This window comes from Epinephelus moara, chromosome 9, assembly GCF_006386435.1.
Source record: "Epinephelus moara isolate mb chromosome 9, YSFRI_EMoa_1.0, whole genome shotgun sequence".
In the NCBI taxonomy this organism is placed as follows: Eukaryota; Metazoa; Chordata; class Actinopteri; order Perciformes; family Serranidae; genus Epinephelus; species Epinephelus moara.
In genome coordinates, this window is record NC_065514.1 from 6,077,862 (window position 1) to 6,099,451 (window position 21,590).

General features: G+C 39.1%; 1 protein-coding gene across 7 annotated transcripts in view; it reads right to left on the reverse strand.

Annotated features, from left to right (window-relative positions):
- Positions 1–21,590, reverse strand: part of LOC126395195 (calcium/calmodulin-dependent protein kinase type II subunit beta) — an 84,526-nt gene that overhangs the window by 41,788 nt on the left and 21,148 nt on the right. For 6 of the 7 annotated variants that reach the window (XM_050052455.1, XM_050052453.1, XM_050052451.1 and 3 more), the window contains exons 6-12: positions 20,637–20,709; positions 12,496–12,598; positions 8,223–8,306; positions 8,040–8,134; positions 7,829–7,951; positions 5,163–5,246; positions 2,626–2,668 (exon numbers count right to left, since the gene is read on the reverse strand). In XM_050052455.1, coding sequence (XP_049908412.1) covers positions 2,626–2,668; positions 5,163–5,246; positions 7,829–7,951; positions 8,040–8,134; positions 8,223–8,306; positions 12,496–12,598; positions 20,637–20,709 — 605 coding nt within the window. Of the gene's footprint in view, positions 1–2,625; positions 2,669–5,162; positions 5,247–7,828; positions 7,952–8,039; positions 8,135–8,222; positions 8,307–12,495; positions 12,599–20,636; positions 20,710–21,457; positions 21,531–21,590 lie in introns of all 7 variants that reach the window. The other variant, XM_050052450.1, reaches the window with a different exon arrangement.

Genomic DNA, 21,590 nt, shown 5'->3' on the forward strand with positions numbered 1-21,590 from the left:
TAACAATTGAGCTCCACGGCACCGAGGAAGACGATATATATGAGGCTCTGACACACACAGTCTATAAAATAAAGAAAGGAAACCCTTTTAAAAAATACTGCATTGCATAACAGCTAAATCGTGACAAAATATGGATCATTTTTAACATTAAATTTTCCATCTGTCCACATTACTGTTAGGTAAACAGATGGACGCATCAGAAGGTATATATATGTAACTGTTCTTTTATGATGTTCCCTCTGAATGTGTTTGAACTATAGACAGTAGAATTTAACTTATCTTACCTTGTTTTATCTTATCTTACTGTATAACAGCCAATATTATCGACTGACATTAGTTTTTCACATATAAATACAGCTTGAATGTTCACTGATAAGAAATAAGTCCATGCAATCTAACTGAGTTTTCCTCTCAAAAAAAAAACGGAAACTTAAATTTACGAGCTTTAGTGTGGTTTTCAGAGGCCTGCAGGTATGGAATTAGATTGATAACATAACACTGTTTCCAAAAAGAGCCTTAAGCAGCAGTTACTACAAAGATATGTTAAAGCATGAACACCCTAAACAGCTGGGGACGCTCACATCCATTTACTTTGTTCTGTTATTTCCAATTGCCATATGTCGGTATTTATGTTATCCTACCTCCACCCTCTCTGACTGCCTTCAGGAAATCAAATCCTGGTTCTCCTGCAACTTCCTCAAATTAAACAGTGATAAAACTGAGTTACTTCTCATTGGCATCAAATCCACTTTAGCATGAACTGACAGTTTCACACTTGATATTGATAACTCCTCCTCTCCCCTCAGATTAAGAGTCTGGGCATCATCCTCGACAGCCTTCATTCCAAGCTCACATCAATAATGTCACTCAGTCTGCCTGCTTCCATCTACACAACACTGACCACCTTCGCCCGGCCTTCTTGTTCACACCCTGGTTACATCCCGTATTGATTACTGTAACTCGCTCCTCTCAAGTCTAGAACTCTGCCGCTCGCATCATCACCAGAACACCCTTCATCAACCACATCACTCCTGTCCTGCAGCAGCTTCACTGGCTCTGACTTTAAGATCTTACTCCTCACCTTTAAGACCATCCACAGCCCAGCTCTTCTGTACCTCTCCGAGGTATTGCACATCCACACCCCCACCCACCCTCACTGTAAACTTGTTTTGATTATTATTTATTTGTTGTTGTGTTATTATTATTTTCATTATTTGTTTTTTTATGTTACTTTATTCCTTATCTCGTTAACATTATTATTCAGTTGTTATTTCCTCTATTTTTTCCTGTAAGGTGACCTTCAGTGTCTTGAAAGGCGCCTATAAATTAAAACCTCCTCAGTTGCTCTTCCTGAAGTTTCTACCATTTTTTTTTTCTCCCCCGTTAAAGGGTTTTTTGGGGAGTTTTTCCTTTTCCGCTGTGAGGGTCCTAAGGACAGAGGGATGTCGTATGCTGTAAAGCCCTCTGAGACAAATTGTGATTTATGACATTGGGCTTTATAAATAAAATTGAATTGAACAGTTTCAGACCGACGCAGTTGTCATTTTCATAAATTTAATAGATTTGTATGACTGACTTTGTACTCACTCAAAGGGAGTGTAATGAAGGGCGCAATTACTTTAAAACAGCTCAGTTATTTTTTGTTTCTCTGTCACAAAAGGGGGAATAAAGTAAAGCAACAATATAAAAACATCGCTATTGGTATCAGTAATGGCTATCTGCTATCAGCCAAATCGTTATTTTAAACATCTATATCGGCCCAGAATTTCTCCTGAACAATGAACACTTAAGGAATTCTAACCAGAAGTTTCAGCTGGTTGCAATCTGCACCCTCACCACTAGATGCCACTAAACCCCCTAAATCTAACACACTAGACCTTTAAGACCAAAAGGTCTAGGACAACAAGCATGTGAATGTAATGCCCATGGTTGGATTGTAGGTGGGGAACTTGTTATGTCAGTCTTTGAACCAAAATTAAAATCCTCTGGGGAGCCTGAATGTGCTCATTTCACGGCATCACAGTCTGAGCATTAGAGTTTCATATATCTTGTACTGTATATAATCAGCGCTGTAGCTATTAATAACAATGAGGTCATCCAACCAGGGGAGCCGTTTACATCCTTTAATTACACATGCTGGGTTTAAAGGCTGATTCTGATATTTTTCAGAGTAAATAAAGCATTAGGAAGCCGGCGGGAACAAAAACGTGGTACATGAAGGAGATTTATTCCCCTGCAGTAGCAGTAAACTCAACACATGGGCCCTCTCACAGCAGAGCCAAGATGTGGTTATTTGTGACACTGAATATGATAAGTTGCTTACAAAGAGATGTTTTATTTCTTCTGTACCTCGTGATTGATCAGATGTCACCAAACAAAGAGGCTCAGCGGCATCAAACTAAGAATCAGGCAAACAAGTTATACTGTGTGAGATTATGGCACGAAGAACCGAGCAAATATCTCTGCTGTGTTTCCTTCTTACTGTAACACTCCCGCCCATCAACCTGCTGTGTTTTCGAGTGTGTGTGTGTGTATGTGTGAAGAGATGGCAGAAGACAGATGGCATGTCATCCTATCCTCCCCTCCTCTCCGTTCCCTTGACTTTTTTCAACGAGCCGCACTCACCAGAGAAGTTCCTGGAGACGAGCATGGTGGTCAGAATGGCACCCTGCGGAGGGAGAGGAGGAGACGAGGGTAAAGACAGTGAAGGAGTCGTTTCCGACATGAACCTCCTTTATGTGAAAGGGAAAGTTTGGACTTTTAAGTGGGGTTATACGTGGTACTTGTCCATACTCAGCATATTAACCTATGTCAGTCAACACATCCTTAGTTTGGAGAAGCAGGCTGGAGTCCAACTGTTTCTGTAAGCTGAAACCATTTCCCTCAGTGGAAACAAAGCTTTTATTTCCTTTAATTTCACAGATAAGAAACAATAAATTGTGAAGACAATAAAGTCCCCACAAAAATAGCATTTTAAGTCTTGTGTGTGATTTATCCTGGCTTCATATGAGCAGAGGAAATCTACGCTCGTCGCTAGGCTAATTTATACAATGTAAAATGCCATAGGCTTGTGCTAATAACGTTAGCATGTCATATTTGTTTGGAAAACTTGTTCAGTATAAGACAGTTGTTTTGTCCATGGTCCTTGCGAGTTGGAATGGAGCCGAATATTGTAACATTACCTTTGTTAAATGTTGCTGTTGTCCCTGGCTTCATATGAGTAGCTGCTAGGCTAATTTATAAAATGTAAAATGCCATAGGCTCATGCTAATAATGTTAGCATGTTGTATTTGTGGGGAAAATGTGTCCAGATGTAGACAAGTGTTTGTCAGTGAACCTTGTGAGTTGGAATGGAGCCGAATATTGTAACATTACCTTTGTTAAATGTTGCTGTTGTCCCTGGCTTCATATGAGTAGCTGCTAGGCTAATTTACACAATGTGAAATGCCATAGGCTTGTGCTAATGACGTTAGCATGTTGTATTTGTTTGGAAAACGTGTCCAGATAAAGACAAGTGTTTGTCTGTGAATGCTGCGAGTTATAGTGAAGCTGATTTGTGTTCTTGTGAAATTGTCTCTATTAAGCCATGTTTAATGTGTGTTTAATGTGTGTTTTGAATCAACTAAACTTTACAGCACTTCACAGAAACCTCCATTGCCAACTAGTGTTTTGAAGGTGTAACTGCAGAGTGACACAGACACCACCGCACAAGTATAAATGCACACAACAGCGTAGGATACGGTATAAGCTCTGCACAAGTATAAATGCTGCTTAACCCTTTTAAAAACCAAAGTCACACAATACTACAAACAAACTAACTGATTGAGGCAGCGGTAGACCAGCAGCTCCTGTGTTCAGCAATGTTAAATTACCGTTTTTCTCAATGGAGTCTGGCTTTGAAGATATAACGGCTTAATTTTGCTGTAGCAAATCACTGTCTGACATTAAGGTGAAGCAGTGAAAACATTCTCAATATAGTGTACACTTAAACTAATAATGATTTTGGTGGGGCTGTTTTTAGGTGGCTTAAATATGTTTTGATGGTGGCCACGTCCACAGTAATAGATTGCTTCGCTTACATATCAGACTCCAGCCCGCGTCTCTAAAGTGGTGGCTGACATCTACTGTATAAGTTTCATTGTCAACATGTGTTCTGCATTTTAACTGACTTCCTTGCAAAGGTGTTTGTATAGAGTTTCCGTGAAAGGGTACATGCACTTGAAGGAAAAAGGATCCAACACCCATAAAAGGTATTGCATCTGACAGTCGCTCATTGTTCACTAACCTGTTCAACAAATTGCCCCTTTGGAGACACTGAAGTTTTCTAGAGTCTAAAGTCTCTCAGTATTTTCAATTTTCATTTATTCCAACAGCCTTGATGAATAAATGAATATCCAGCAAAATGTTCTACTGAATTTGAGCTAATAGGAATTAACTTAGAGTCACGACTCAACTTCTTGTCATTCAATACTCGTGCACTGTCGGATTTCATAAAACAGGCTGAAAAATTCTCCCTCTGATCACGTTAAATGATGAAACTGATGTGAAAATGTACCAGGGGAGCGTTCCTCGCTGACTCCTGTCATTGAGGCTTCAAAATAAGTTTCAGAATCCATCAGAGATGCAGCCTGAGCGTTGACAGAAATCACTCCTCTTCCTCACTGTCACAACATTTATAACTCACTGCTGTTCTCTCTGTCCCTCAATTCAAATAGCTTTACTGGCATGACTGTTAACGTTACATTATCGCCAAAGCTAAATTACATTTTACACAAGAGAACAATCACAGGATGACAAGATCGCTCTCTCTCTCTCTCTCTCTCTCTCTCTCTGCGCATGAGGTGCCAAATATCACACGAGCATTGGGTCTCTTTCTGGAAATGTGCTGCCATGTCTGAATAAAACATTAACGTGAAAGTCACCTCTGTCTGAAGGAGGGAAAGACGTCACTCTGACGGAAAGATGAAGCTCGCAATGTCACAGAGTCCACGTCTAAAAGGGGGTTTAAATGGATGAGAGGGGAGGGACGCTAGGTAGAAATGAAACCTTGCAAAGGATGAATTCATGTCTTTGTCAGAGAAGACATCACCAGGGGAAGATGGAGATACTAGAGGAGGCAAGAAGTGTCTTTTTTTTGTGAGACCCATGGAGCGTGTTCACACCTTGAGTTTCCTCCTGGCGTTAAACTTCTTCAGGCACTCGACTGTCTCCTGTCTGTGCATCATAGAGGCCACTGTTGAGCGTTGCTGTGGGGAGACAAGAGAGGGAGAGAAAGAGATGCTGAAAATAAAACATTAGACGAGCAGCACTGACAGTGACAGGTTTATGTGGGCAGGAGCTGTCGGAGATACTCGCTTCCCTGGAATGTGTTGATTCTGAGGCTCTTTAGGTGATGACATTTTTGGCAAAAAATCCTGCGGCTGAATACCTTCAACTCCACTTTATCGTGTCCTGAAATCAGCCCTCTCATATATGGTGATCGTGTTTTATAATACAGCTCATGATGGGACATCTGAAGCTTGTGCAGCTCTGCAGAGTGGAGCAAGTACTTAGACCCTTAACTTAACTAAGGGTGCTTTCACACCTGCCCAGTTTGTTTCTGTTGAACTGAACTCAAGTTTGTTTGCCCCCTAAGTGTGGTTCGTTTGAGCATGTGTGAACACAGCAATCAACACTCAGGTGTGCACCAAGACAAACGGACCGAGACCTTCTTGAAGAGGTGGTCTGAAGAAGGTGTTCTGACCTGGATGTGAAGCAACTGCAGTCACATGACACATTGTTTGGGTTAAACATGAGCATGTTACAGTCCTGGAGGATTATTAATGTGCACCTCCTCCTGTACTGCCTTAATATGCACATTCAGCACATCCAATGCATCAAAACATTGTTTTCTAGTTGGAGCCGCGCCTCGTTTTCAAACTGTATGGTTTGACTAAAATGAACAATGACAGCAATATAGTCCACGATGAGCAGCGCTAAAATCAACCTGCGTAGTTGTCCCTCCATTGTGACATTAGAAAGTGTCACATTTATCTTGCAAGTGTACTCTTCTTCAACGTTTGCTTTACTTCCTGGATTTTTCCCACATGGAAATTCTGACCAATCAAGAGCAGCTTTCTCACACAAGGCATTTGATCTGGTCCACTTGTAAATGCTGCCGTGAGAACACGAACCAACTCTAGGCAATTATACAACTTTGGAACAATATGAGTCCCTGATTCAGACCAAAGGAGACGACTCTAGGTCTGAAAGCAGCCTAAAAGTAGCAATACTATAATATAAAAATACTCCATTACCATTCCATTACAAGTAAAAGCCTCTGTTGATGTTTTACAACTATTTTCAGAGGTGGTAAAAGTACTTAGATCTTTTACTTAAGTAAAAAAATCAATACTACAGTGCAGAAATACTCTGTTACAGGTAAAAGTACAAAATTTAGTTTAGCGTTGGTTGGTTTGCTCTGTACTGGTGGTGGGTGCAGTTTGAAGGGGCGCACATGTAGGCTTCAAATCGAATTTGTCTGCAGCCACACGTCTTAACAGCTGTGCTTCATATCAACTGCCACCTGGTTTTGTTCCATCCATCTTGTGGTGTCATACCACCAGGGAGTGTTTCAGAAGCTGAGCATTTTGCCTGCTCGATTTTGTAGACTTGCAAATTCTGGTCATTTTTCCTTGATATTTGTACTTTTACCATAAGTAAGTAAGCAGACTATGTAGTTGGACTTTTACTTTCTTTGTCTGTTTGAGTTGCCGGTAGCGGCCACAAGTTTCTGGAAATTGTCTCGGCTTAAAACAACAAGCCTTACTGTCTTCCTCGAGGCTGAAAAACGGACATACGTAGAAAAGTTTTGTCTCACTTTGACTGAGAGCATCTGCAGATTAATTCCATACGTGATATGTTATGATCCACTAAAGTTAGGCATGATGCTTTGTTGGCTACAGCACATCAAACTTGCTCCTATTTTGTGTGTTGTCGCCTACAGACAATGTTAAAAATCCTGTTCTGAATGACATGGATCGAAGATTTGTGGCTGTGTTTTTTACGCATTTCCTTTCATTTAATTCATTCTCATAATTATATAGTACCTTCTGAAACATGCCACAGTGCATCTGCTTGAGTTAAAAGAATTGTCTAGAGTGGCTGCGATCAGCTCGGGCAGCTGGAATGTGGCCGTCTGGCGGAGATCTGCATTGTACTGAGTGTGCTTTTCAAGTTTTAGTCATTTATAGATTGTAATAAAAAAATACACTTTTTTGGGTGGGTGCCTGTTCAGCAGGAGCTGATGTTGATATGAAGATGTACTGTAAATACATTTACATATTGAAAGATCATGATAAGTGATTTTTTTCCCTGCATGACGGGTGACTGGAAAAATCTGCGTGACATTTCAAAATTCCCTGGATGTTAGATAACTGTCACATAAAGTGCTTCTGCTTGGAGAAAATTGCATTTCCCTGTTTCATAAGTAACAAATCATTTCAGATTAACTTTAACTGCACATATCAAAGCATCCTGTGTGTGCCTGTAAGCTGGTGATCCTGATATTTTGGTTGATGACGAACACACAGGAGTGCTTATCCCTGTGATAGGTTGCTCTTTTGCCCTCCTGGGGAACAAATCGTTCAAGATAAGCTGACCCAGAATCGGCACATATCAGAGATTGCATGTTTGGAAACAGATGGTGCTGATATTTGGCAGCTTTGCACAGATGTTCACAAACTTGCTGTTAGAGGATTTACAAATTACAAATAGTTGGGAGTATCAAAGGGGAGTGATGAAATATTGATTCCTCTCTGCAGTCACAGGGTGCTGGATGTGTACTTACGCAGACCCATGGGTGCTTCAGAGCCTCCTGGGCAGTAATTCTCTTGGCTGGGTTGATGGTCAGCATCTGGTTGATCAGATTTTTAGCCTCCGGAGTCACCGTGTCCCACTCTGGGGAAGGAAACTAAAGCACACACACACACATGCCCACATATGTAATAGACACATCATAGTGTCTGACTAAAACTGAGAGAATTGGAGTGTTGGCTCACATCGTACGCTCCAGCTTTGATCTGCTGGTAGAGTTTGTGCTGGTCCTCGTCCCAGAACGGAGGGTATCCAACCAAAAGGATGTAGAGGATCACACCTACACACCAAAACACAACCACTGAGTGATGAGAAGCAGAACAAGGAGGCGGCGGTGACGGTGAGAAATACACAGACAAAGAGCTCACCACATGCCCAGATGTCTACAGGTTTACCATACGCCTCCTTCCTCAGCACCTCTGGGGACAAGTAGCCGGGAGTCCCTGCAAAGCCTGCACACACAAACACAAACAAACACACATCTGGGTCCGGTGTCTTGTAAATAAGTGTGTTTTGTAAGAAAGGATTTACATGCATTTCCCAAAACAACACCGGAGGGAGTCGGGTGACGTTAATATAAAGTGACAAAGTCAGTGTAGGGAAGAGTTTGAGGTAGATGGACAGGTCAACAAATCATCAGACTTAAACACTGAAGACAGCTGTTTGTTTCCTGTTTCAAACTTTAACCACGTTTATTAATGTAACCATGATAATGAAGTTCCCCTAATCTTAACTTTTTAGTGTCTCACATTATGGAAAGGATCCCTACAGAGACAGACCTTTTTGTTAAAGAGTAAGATCCTTTTTGTTTAACCAGAAACAGCCCTGAAATCGCCATCGCCAAACCCACCAGGCTCCATTTAAATAAACACTAATTTTATCATAGTAAAACACACTTCATTTAAAGTTGATAGAAACAAAATAAAACTCAAAAGAGGTGTCTTGGTTCGTCTTTCCACTGTTCCAACAATCACCATTACTGGTTTGTTTGAGATAAACCCTTAATTCACCCGGTTAGATGTGAAAACATGCTGACTCTATACACACTAAAATTACTGTTTATTTAAATGGAGTCTGGTGGGTTTGGTGATGGCGATTTCAGGGCTGTTTCTGATTAAACAAAAAGGATCTTACTCTTTAAGAAAAAAGCTCTATCTCTGTAGGGATGCTTTATATAATGTTTTAGACAACAGTTTGGGAAATGGTTTGTAAAGAGCTAAAGCACATACTACGATATCCTATCAGATGAGCTCAAGTACCCCTTTATTGTACCCTTTGGATAGTTGAGCTGTTCATTGGTATTTAACAGAGGGAAAAACCATTTGTTTTTGTGGCAATGTGATTTCACATGAGAATCCAAACAAGCAATAGTGATTCTGGAAATTTCCATGTTGAGTTTTGGTCTCGCTTTTCTTTTTTCTGCAGGTTCAGGAAATCTGTACGATCACTTTTGAGGCACGTCACATGGTGTGTTGAACACCTGGTAAACTGTAGCACATAGATGTTGATGTGGGTTGTAGCAGCAGTCGCATTGTCAGAATTTTGATGCTGCCTGTTTTTGTTTGTCAAAGCTCTTAAATAAGCCGTTGGTGGATTTCACACACAAGTGTAAAGGGGCCCTGAGCTAAATATGAAAATTAATGCGGCACCATACCTGTCAGTGACAGCGGAAAATAATGATGAATCATGTCCGAAATACAAGACAAAGACAAAAATGAATATTAATACATGACTAAATTTAACGCCTCGCAGTTGTTTGCCTCTGCAAACCAGTCAAGCTGCAGTTACAGTTTATATCTACGTCTATGAAAACATGGTTGTTTCACACACATCTTCAACCCAGCAGCACAGAAGATCTATATAATCAGCACAGTTTCAAGGTGGACGTCCAAGATACATGTCACCAATTCAGCATTTGACCAAATGTCTCCCCTTCTGCTCTGTAGATATGACATCGAGTAATGGCCAGAAAAGTCTTTCTGCAGAATATTATGATGTCACAGTGAAGCTGACCTTTGACCTTTTGGATATTAAATGTCATCATCTTTATTTTCCTATAGACACTTTTATATGAAATTTTGTCATAACTAGTGTATACATTCTTAAGTTATAGCCAAAAACATATTTCTTGAGGCCACAGTGACCTTTGACCAGCACATTTAATCATTTCACTCTTGAGTCCGAATGGTTTGTGCCAAATTTGAAGAAATTTCCTAAATGTGTTCTTAAAATATCACATTTACAAGAATAAGTCGGACAAGGTCACAGTGAGTTTTGGCCACCAACATCTCATTAGTTCCTTGTTCAGATCAGGTGGAAATTTGTGCCATTTTTTTCCAAGTGTTTTTGAGATATTGCCTTCATGAGAATGAGACAAATGAGGTCACAGTGACCTTGACCTTTGACCACTAAACTCTAATCAGTTTAACATTGAGTCCAAGTGGACATTTGTGCCAAATTTGAAGAAATCCCCTCAAGGTGTTCTTGAGATATTGACAGACGAGGTCACAGTGACCTTTGACAACCAACATCTAATTAGTTAATCGCTGAGTCCAAGTAGACGTCTGTGCCAAATTGGGGGGAAAAAAACTCTCTGAAGGTGGTTTTGAGATATTGCGTTCACGAGAATGAGACAGATGAGGTCACAGAGACCTTAACCTTTGACCTCTGACCACCAAAATCTAATCAATTTATTGTTGAGTCAAAGTGAACGTTTTCCCTCAAGGTATTTTTGAGATATCGCATTCACGAGAATGGGACAGACGAGGTCATGGTGACCTTTGCCCACCAAAATCTAATCAGTTTGTTGTTGTTGTTGTTGAGTCCAAGTGGATGTTTGTGCCTAAGTTGAAAAAAAAAATCCCTGCAGGGGCTATCGATTGAAATATCAAGCACACAAGAATGGGACAGACGAAGTCACGGTGACCTTTGTGGGTCCATGTCATTGGTCCGACAGCCCATTGGTCCGACATCCCATTAGTCCGACGTCCCGTTGTTCCGATATGTGATTATACTAGGCTATACTGTATTTGTATACCATAGAGGATCAGCAAACGCAACAAAAGTAGGCTACTGGTCAAGATACAAGTGTCATAGAGAGGAGAGAATGAAACACCATAACCTCCTGTTATTAACTCTGGGATCGGGGTTGTGTGGGGAGCTCTCCGCGGTGCTGAACGGCTCCCGCTGGGCGTATTTCTGCCTTGATGGTGCGCCGCGACCGGCTCTGGGTCAGCTGGGAAAGGCTTGAGGCAAAGCAGGCTCACGGCTTGTGTGTTTGCCACTTTCTTTTTCATTTTAGCCCTAACCAAGTGGTTTTTGTGCCTAAACCTAACCAGACCCTAACCACAGGGCATCATGATGATTTTGGAACAACGGGACTTCGGAACAATGGATTTAACATGGTCGGAACAATGGGATGTCGGACCAATGGGCTGTCGGACCAATGGGCAGTTCCCGACCTTTGCACACCAAAATCTAATCAGTTTGTTGTTGTGTCCATGTGGATGTTTGTGCCTAAGTTGAAAAAAAAAATCCCTGGAGGGGATATTGATTGAAATATCAAGCTCATGAGAATGGGACAGATGAGGTCACGGTGACCTTTGACTGTCAAAATCTAAATAGTTTATCGTTGAATCCAAGTGGACGTTTGTGCCAAATTTGAAGAAATTCTCTTGCGGCATTCTTGAGACATCACCTTCATATGAATGGGATAGACAGATGGTTGGACAACCTGGAAACATAATGCGTCCGGCTGTGGCTGACGTGGACTTGTAAAAAGAGAGTACAGAATCTCATTTCACTGCTCACTACAAATGTCTGAGTGTGTATTACATACAATAAGAAACAGTGATTGAAGTCTCTTAAGGAATTTTTGCAGCAGCAAATTAGGTGTTCTTTTAGATACTGTCTTCATGAATTCATTATGAAAATGTGTCTTAATGTAAAGTGAGAGCTTTTAGCTGCAGACTCTTCAGATTGCTGATCGATCTTCATTTTGGCACTGGGTCAAAGTATAAGGAAGTTGTTTCATGCATTTGATTCAACTTGGCTGAAGCTGCTGTTGAGCCATCCTAAAAATTCATTAGTCATTATCCTTGTTAGCTTCCTGAATAAAAGAAGAATACACACAATAGACTTAAAAGAAGAAAAGATAGAGAAACTGTAAACAAAAAGATCAAGCAAAGAGCCCTGTCAGTCAGATGAGATGAGTCTAATATTAGAGGAAGAGGAGGCAGAAATCCCGTCTTGTTTACAGACTCCAGGGCACACTGACAAAAAGGATAAAATGACAGTATGGATGAACGGTCCTGTGGAAGCCTACACTTGTCTTTGCAGTCTTCAGCGTGACAGCTCTGATGTGCAGCAGAGCTGTCAGGCAACAGAGCCCTTCATCATCAAGAGGAGGAAGAGGAGGGCGGAAACAGACTGGCGCATGTTTCTGTGGAAAACACTGGACTCTGGGATCCTCTGAGGCGACCGTATGTGGGGAGCAAATACTTGTTAACTCACGATTATGCTCACATTTATTTAGCCTTACCTTTGGAAACACACTGTGTGAGGCAGAAGATTCCAGACCTGTGTTTCATGATCATGCTTTACCCAACATGCATTTGGAGTAAAGACGTTCTGGTTACTTACCAAACCAAGCCTGCTGGTCTCCTTGAACCTCGATAGCGAGTCCAAAGTCGGCCAGCTTCACTGCTGCGTTCTTGCACTTGCTTGCCAACAGCAGGTTCTCCGGCTGCGTGTACAACACAAACACCAAACACAAAGTCAGTAAAACTCACACACCTTCTCATACCACCGTCAAAATCTGTGAAGATGTAAATGTCCGCATGTGAACATTTTTTCGTGGATTTGGTGGAAGAAGTTAGCATTTAGGTGAGGGGTTAGAAACTGTTGAATGGGGGAGCCAGACTGCAGCAAAGTTCAAAAGTTTCCTAAAATGGATGCCCCTTTTTTGAGCAATAATAAACTGTACTTTGTTAATGGTTACATTGTTCATTTAGTGTGATAAATCAATGCCAAATAAACAACTTTAAATCATCTAATATGAAGGATTATCAAAAAATAGATGTTTTTCATAATTACTCACACACAGGAGCAAGTAACCTTGACAAAGAGTCTCTTTGCAGTCAGCATGTGTCTCTTTGTCATTTTGCATTTCAATGGATTTTTTGTTCTGCTTTGTGTCTCTTTGTGGTTGTTCACTGCAAAGAGACACCTCTTTGTAGTGAATTTGCACCTCTTTGAAGTCATTCAGTCTCTTTATAACCATTTTGCATCCCATTGTAGTTGTTTTGTGCCTCTTTATAGTCAATTTGTAACTCTATGTAATCATTTTGCATCTCTGTACTTATTTTCTTCTCTTTTGCATCTGTTATTTTACTTTTTAGTGTTTTTTTGTCTCTTCATAGTCATTTAGTCTCTATAATAATCATTTTGCATCTCATTATAGTTGTTTTGTACCTCTTTATAATCAATTTGTATCTCTATGTTGTCGCTTTGTATCTCTGTACTTATTTTCATCTCGTTTGTATCTCTGTCATCTTGCTTTTCAGTTTTTTGTGCGTCTCTGTAGTCATTTTGCATTTCTCTTTAGTTGTTTTGTGTCTCTTTGTAGTCCTTTTGTGTCTCTTGTAGTTGTTTGTGTCTTTCTGTGGTTGTTTTACATCTCTTTGTAGTCACTTTGTGTCTCTTTGTAGTTACTTTGTGTCTCTTCGTAGTCACTTTGCGTCTCTTTGTAGTCACTTTGCATCTCTTCGTAGTCACTTTGCATCTCTTAGTAGTCACTTTCTGGCTCTTTGTAGTCACTTTGTGTCTCTTTGTAGTCACTTTGCATCTCTTTGTAGTCACTTTGTGTCTCTTTGCAGTCACTTTGTAATCATTTTGTGTCTCTGTAGTCACTTTGTGTCTCTTTGTAGTCACTTTGCATCTCTTCATAGTCACTTTGCATCTCTTTGTAGTCACTTTGTGTCTCTTTGTAGTCACTTTGTGTCTCTTTGTAGTCACTTTGCATCTCTGTAGTCACTTTGCATCTCTTCGTAGTCACTTTGCATCTCTTTGTAGTCACTTTGTGTCTCTTTGTAATCACGTTGTGTCTCTTTGTAATCATGCTGTCTCTTTGTAGTCACTTTGCATCTCTGTAGTCACTTTGCATCTCTTTGTAGTCACTTTGTGTCTCTTTGTAGTCACGTTGTGTCTCTTTGTAGTCACTTTGCATCTCTTTGTAGTCACTTTGTGTCTCTTTGTAATCACGTTGTGTCTCTTTGTAGTCACGTTGTGTCTCTTTGTAATCATGCTGTCTCTTTGTAGTCACTTTGCATCTCTGTAGTCACTTTGCATCTCTTTGTAGTCACTTTGCATCTCTTCGTAGTCACTTTGTATCTCTTTGTAGTCACTTTGTGTGTCTTTGTAGTCATGTTGTGTCTCTTTCTAGTAGTTTTGCATCTCTTTGTTGTCATTCTGCAAACCTTTGTAGTATTTTGCATCTCTTTGTAATCATGTTGCATCTCTTTGTAGTTGTTTTGTGTCTTTCTGTAGTTGTTTACATCTCTTTGCATTGACTTTGCATCTCTCTCTTCAGTGTGCTGAATCTCTGTTTGGTCGTTTTGTATCTTTATGTAGCTACTCTGTGTGTCTTTGTTGTTGCTTTACATCTTTTTTTAGTCGCTTTGCATCTCTTTGTAGTTGTTGTGCATCTCTTGGTAGTCGTATTTTTTTTGTAGTCACTTGGTGTCTCTTAGTAGTCACATTAAGTCTCTTTGTAGTTGATTGACTGGAAACGTACACTTCATACAGAGATTTTCTGGACATGTACAACTGTTCAGAAATCCATCCGTGACACTGATACAGCTACTACCTATCACCTTGTCATTCTGGTGGTGGGGTAAGTGTAGAGGACGTTGGGGGAACAACATGGGTGGCAAATCAGATTTCGGGGGTGTGGGGGACTGACACACCTCCCGCCCTGCCTCTACATTTTAAAGAAAAACTTCCCTCATCTTACTTATGGTTTTCACAGAGCAGAAAGTGTGACAGACCACTCCGAGGCAACCAGTTAAACCCAGATCAGAGGACTAAGAATAGCTTCGGATGCAGCGCACACACACTCATACATATTCGAACACACACATAAATGCACACACACACTCCGTGGCTGAGACGGACAGATGGGACTTGAAAAATGTGTATAAGCCTTTTTTGCCATTTGTTTACTTGAGGAAGACCAAACACAGCTTGTCTTTCTGCAACAGTCGTGTCTTTCCTGCTCAGACGCTGATGTAACAGCAATCTGACAAACATCTACAGACAAGTGCGCAACACACACACTGTGAACACAGCTCCTTGTTTTATAACCAGCTAATGCTGGTCGTGATTGATTTGTGCCGATAGTCATTCCACCACATAAACAGCTGGATGTTGTGCTCCAGCTGCAGGACAGTCATCATGTCACCCTCTGCTGGCTGGTTTCAAAACTCAATTAGAGGACACTTGACTCATCAACAGGAGGTGGAACCCACTTATGCAATGAAATCATGTCATCAATCTTCATGTAACTCCAAGAAGAAGAGACTCTGGATTGTAAGGAACAGTTTGACTTTCTGGGAAATACACTTTCTATTTTCTTACCAAGAGTTAGACCACAAGACTGATACCATCTTAATGCTCGTGTGGTCACTATGAGGCTATAGCCCACAGAGGATTTGCTCATCCTAGCATAGTTTGTAAACAGGAGGAAAAAGTTACCCTGGCTCTGTCCAATACAGAACTAAATTTGCCTTCTAACATTTCCACAGAAGTGTTGTAGGCTGATATTTTTCATATTCCCGTCAGGATTAGGGATGCACCAATTCGACTTAAACTATATCTGGGCTTTGGGTATCATCTGATATCGATTACCGATCCGATACCAGCTTGTAATTAATCTTCCCCCCTGACAGCACAGAGGATCTATACAATCAGCACAGTTTAAAGGTGGAAACCCAAGATTAGTGTCACCAATCCAGTATCTGACCAAATGTCTCCCCTTCTGTTCCTGAGATGTGAGGTTGAATAACGGCCGGAGAAGTGTTTTTGCAGAACATTATGATGTCACAGTGAAGTTACCCTTTGACCTTTTGGATGTAAAATGTCATTGCTTTATCATTTTATCCTATAGATTTCTTCTGGTAAAATTTTGTCATAATTAGCACACAAATTCTTGACTTATGGCTAAAAACATAATTTGTAAGGTCACAGTGACCTTGACCTTTGACCTTCAACCACCAAATTCATATCAGTTCATCATTAAGTTCAAGTGGACATTTGTGCCAAATTCGAGGAAATTTCATCAAGGCGTTTTTGAAATATCATGTTCACAAGAATGAAATGGACACAAGGTCACAGTGACATTGACCACTGACTGGTTAATTCTAATCAGCTCATTGTTGAGACCAAGTGGACATTGGTGCCAAATTTGAGTAAATTCCCTCCAGGCTTTCTTGAGATATCGTGTTCACGAGAATGAAACGAGGTCACAGTGACCTTTACATCTGACCACCAAAATCTAGTCAGTTCAAGGTTGAGTGCAAGTGGACAGTTGTGCCAAATAAAAACAAAAAAAATCAAACCTCAAGGTGTTCTTGAGATATCGTATTTACAAGGATGGGACAGACAGGTGGACGGACAACCCGAAAACGAAAAATGCTTATGGCTACGGCTATTGCTGATGCGAAGGTACACAAGCTTACTGAATTGGTATTGATCATTAAAATAGTAAATTGTGCACCAACTCCGTATAAAAATTTCAACACTAATGTAACTAATGTCTGGTTTTGTCTGACCAACAATCCAAACTCTGAAAATATTAGATTCTATAAAAGTTTGGCATTTCTCTTAAATAAATGAATTTATTGGGGTTTTTTTTAAATATTGTTTTAAATATATATATTATTAATTTTTAAATATTATTTTATTATATTTTTAAATATATATATTTTATTTATTTTCAAATATTCTTTTAACATATATATATTTAATATTTATATATTTTTAAATATTCTTTTAATATATTTTTTTAAATATATATATATAGTCTTTATTTATTTCTAAATATTCTTTTAACATATATATATTTTTTATATATTTATTTTTAAATATTCTTCTAATATATATATATACATTTTATATACATTTATTTATTCTTAAATATTCTTTTAAATATTCCCTACTTATTTATTTGTTTTTAAAATACTGTTTTAAGCATTCTTTTAATATACATTTTTTAAATATGTATACTTTTTTTTTTTTTTTTTTTTTTCCCTGGATATTGTAGGGGCGCCCACATTTCCCAGCATGCTGGAGTAATAGTTTGTAGTTTGCTGTTAAGTCTGCTGTTTCTGTTCCATAACGCAAATGTAAGAAGAAGCTGTCACATTATATAAATTATCACTGACTTATTCTCAGATTTATTTTCTTTATAATGCTACATGTAAAGCACTTGGAACGTCCTATATAAATAATCTTACCTTGTCAGTCCAATCTACTGATTAACTGACTGATCGTTGCAGCTTTAATCGTGTCTACTCTTAAATGACGACTGACTTTTAAAGCCATTGGACATTGGAATAAGTTAATAACAGATGACATTAAGTTCACAGAGATGAGAGATTTCTCAAAGAACAAGTGGATCCTTGGAGGTGTGAGTTGACATTTTGCCTCCTCGTTAACAAGGTCAGGCTGTTTTAACTCTGAAGAGTCTGAGTCATGAAGTGAGTGACAAGAAAAAAAAGAGAGAGCAAGTACGAGGTAATCTTGCTCATTTCCTCTGCTTCCACCAGCACACAGAGGGCGAGTGGGAAGATTTATTTAATTGGGGAATAAAAGAACTCGCTGCGTTGAGAACGACTCGGTTTATACAGCTTGGTTTTTCACCTTGTTGTTGCTTTTATAAATGTCGAGTACACTAACACACAGAACAGACATTTCCTGAGGGTAAAACATGAATCCTCCACATATGAGGTGTCACTCTCCTTCTGGCTTTCAGGATTGTGGAGAAATGATAACACCTTTCAGCCTTGTTTCACGAACAACTAATGAGAAAACAACAACAACAACAACGGCAATGTCTCGCTGTCTTTTCCTTTGTAGTAACTTAATAAACCTCCACGGGGGAAATCAACACAACATAACCTTGCGACCTTTCCTACATGGCCTCCTCTGAGTGGGCAACCTGTGGTGCACTTCTGTAGGGTAAGGTGATTGTGCAGCTCCCCAAAGAGCCCCTGTGCAATAATATCAAGTGAGCCGAGGCCAGTATGTTTCATAAAAACATATACATGATATGAACAGTGCACCAATTAAATAAAAACCACAGGGTTGTTTTGCATCCTAAAAAACACAGCTCACATTCAAACCCCTGTTTAGGGTTTATAAACTGTTAATAAATGTCTTATAACACATTAGAGCACACTGTGATGCAGCTTTAAGCAGATACAAGGACAAATTTAAGGGTTAATGAATATACTTGTTCACAACTATTCGCTCTCTTGCTTGCTCTTACACTTAATGAATGATTTATAACACTGTATAATCGACTTGTATTTACACGTCTTCAAAACACATTTTATTAACAGGTTTAAAGTGGCTTTGGAAAGACTTGTAAATGTGTATAAAATAAATATATATTTTTTAATATTTTTTATATTATATTTTAATATAATCCAATTATATAATATTATTACATTTTATTAAATATTACTTTAATTACTAATTTATTAAACATGCTAAAAAATGTAAAAAATTATATAAAAATTATTTTTGAAGATATATTTATTATGTTTAATTAGGCAATACATGTATGTATCCTTGGTCGGTAGGTTTAGCATTATTTATAATATTCTGATACATTTATTAAAAATACATTTATGAATACTAAGTAAAATATATATATATATATGTATGTATAATATTTAATACATGATTAAATAATATTTACAATAATTTAAAATATTTTTAACATTATTATTTAAAATCTAAAATTGTCTATAATGTCCTAATGGGGGTAAGTTAATTTCAACATTTAAGAATACCCAATTATAATCGTATATGAATGAAACAAACCAAAAAAAGTCCTTATAACGCACTATGAATTGTTCTAATTAACATATATTGTAAAAAAAATTAAAAAAATTAATTAAAAATATAGTTATAGTTGTAAACAAACATATTAATACTTAAAAATGTCTTTATATCTGCTCACTATTATAATAGAGTCCGACCCTTGGATTTATTTTACCTGTCAACTGCAGCTATACATTTTAATACTTTTAATATTTTCAACTGTGCAATACTGTACTGATTCAACTAAAAAAACTATACAATAGATATTCTATATATATATAATATACAAAACAATAAAAATTAAACTGTATACTACGCGTCTTAGTTCATTTTTACTTTTATATTTAGCACACTTAAACACAAGTTTATGCATAGTTCTTATTTTTTATACAACACATTTCTTATTTTTCTATTCATATGTATACATTGTGTTATATATTGAGTGTATTAATCATTCTCCATGGCCATAAACAGTATAAGAGTAACTTTAATGTGTCCTAATTCCCCCTGAAAGGATCAATAAAGTATTTCTGATTTTCTGTTGATATTATATATATTATAGTGTGTTAGAAAATCAAATCAGATTATCAATTACTGTCACAGACACTGTCTATATGTGTTACATAACACACAACTTGGACTATTATCTCTGTACATTGCACATATTTTCTATACTGTGAACTTTCGCACATTCCCTGATTCATATTTTTTGACATCCTGCACAAAACTGTACAGCTCTCTCATTCTGAAACAACTATGCTGTGTATATTTGTCACGATATAGTAAAGTTTCTTCTCTATATTTATGTTCTGGCAGTACTTTGCCTTTATTGTCATCTCTTAATATGTTTATTGTTTGTTTAATGTATGCACCAAGGACAGAAGCAAATTCCTTGCAAGTAGAAACCCACCTGTTGTACAGCTTATTCTCTCTTTTTGTTTAATATATGCATCACTGGACATTTATTTTTGTATTTTTGAGACATAATTCAGAGCAAGATAGACTGAGAAAATATAAATAATACCAATATTTATTAATTTAGTAGGAAAAAAAAGCTTGCTTGTATTTATAATTGCTGTCAGGAGAGTTTAAAATCTACAAAATCTGACTCTACATTTATTAAGATTGTACGTAATTAGCAGAGCTAAATCACGCCTGTAACTTGAAACAATTCAATGAACTTTAAGAGGAACTTAACACCAGTCTGAGAGGCCATGTTTTCACTGCTCCTTTCTGGTTGAAACTAGAGTGATGTCACCCAACAGTGATGTCACAGCGTACTGACACACCCTGGAGTACACTTCTACATCACTGCAGTGAGGTGAGAGCTTCAACCACTGGATGTCAGCGAAAAACAAGACTTTCAGCTGCTGTTAAGTTGCTCTTCCACTTAAAGTTCGATTAAAAAAATCACCTTAATAACACAAATCCAGCAGCGACACTTAAACACATGCACGGACATTAGTTTAAGGCACAAACACGCTCAGACTCATGCATTGATAGATCAGGGGCGCAGACATGCACAGACAAGCTAGGTTTAAATACTGCACTTACCAGCCTTCAGAATGTGGTACAACAGTCAGACGCAGACAAATACAACTTCAAATCCCTCCCACAAGACACACACACACACACACACACACACACACATACACACACCCCTGCAGGTGACTCACCTTGAGATCTCTATGTACCACCCCCATCTGATGGCAGTGGAGCACGGCCTCCAGGATCTGCTGGATGCAATGACTGCACGCAAACAGCAGGGGGAGCAGGTTAGTCTGAGCACATTCATTCCCCCAACTGTCACATCCATGCAGAGGCAGCGACATCTCAATACAGGCCACACTCACACACACACACACACACACACACACACACACACACACACACACGTGTCCTCGCTGCACACACAGAAAAAGTGTGAAGAGTGAACCTGTCTGAGCTAAAGGAAGGAGAAGGTGTGCAGTTTGCTATTTTCTGTTGTCAGAGAGGGCCAAACATGAGTCAGGCAGTGTGGGAGGGAGCTGCAGCTCCATGTGGGAGACTCTGTGTCTAACCTGCACATTCTCCCGTGTAATTTATTCGGCAACACCGCCTTTGACGAAACACTTTAGCAGGTTTCCAAGAATCTGAAGTCGACACTGGCTGTTACTCTACTGAACTCTCCTCTCATTCACTTTCTCTCTCTTTCATGCTTACTCACTCGCTCGCTCTCACGCGCTCACTCTTTCTCTCGCAGAGTTTTTGTGCTCTGTCTGCAAGGGCCCACAGGAAATCACAATTCTAGTTCAGACCGTCTAAAATAGTGCAACAAGAGTCCCAAAAGCAAAAACCTGGAGACAGGCAGACACGCAGGAAGAGTCAGACGGCAGGCACAGGCATTTCTTTTCTTTCTTTTTTTTTTTAAATCACAGGCAGAAATTAAAACACAAGCATGTACCCTTGTACAGAGAGGGTGCAGGGCAATGCAACAGAATGAGACACACACACACACCTTGAGGTCCCTGTGCACTATGTCATGTTGGTGGGTGTAAGACACACTGTCTAGAATCTGATGGATACAGTGACTGTGGAGACAAAACAACAGGGTGAGGAGCAGATAAAGGAGGGAACACAGGAAGGAGAGG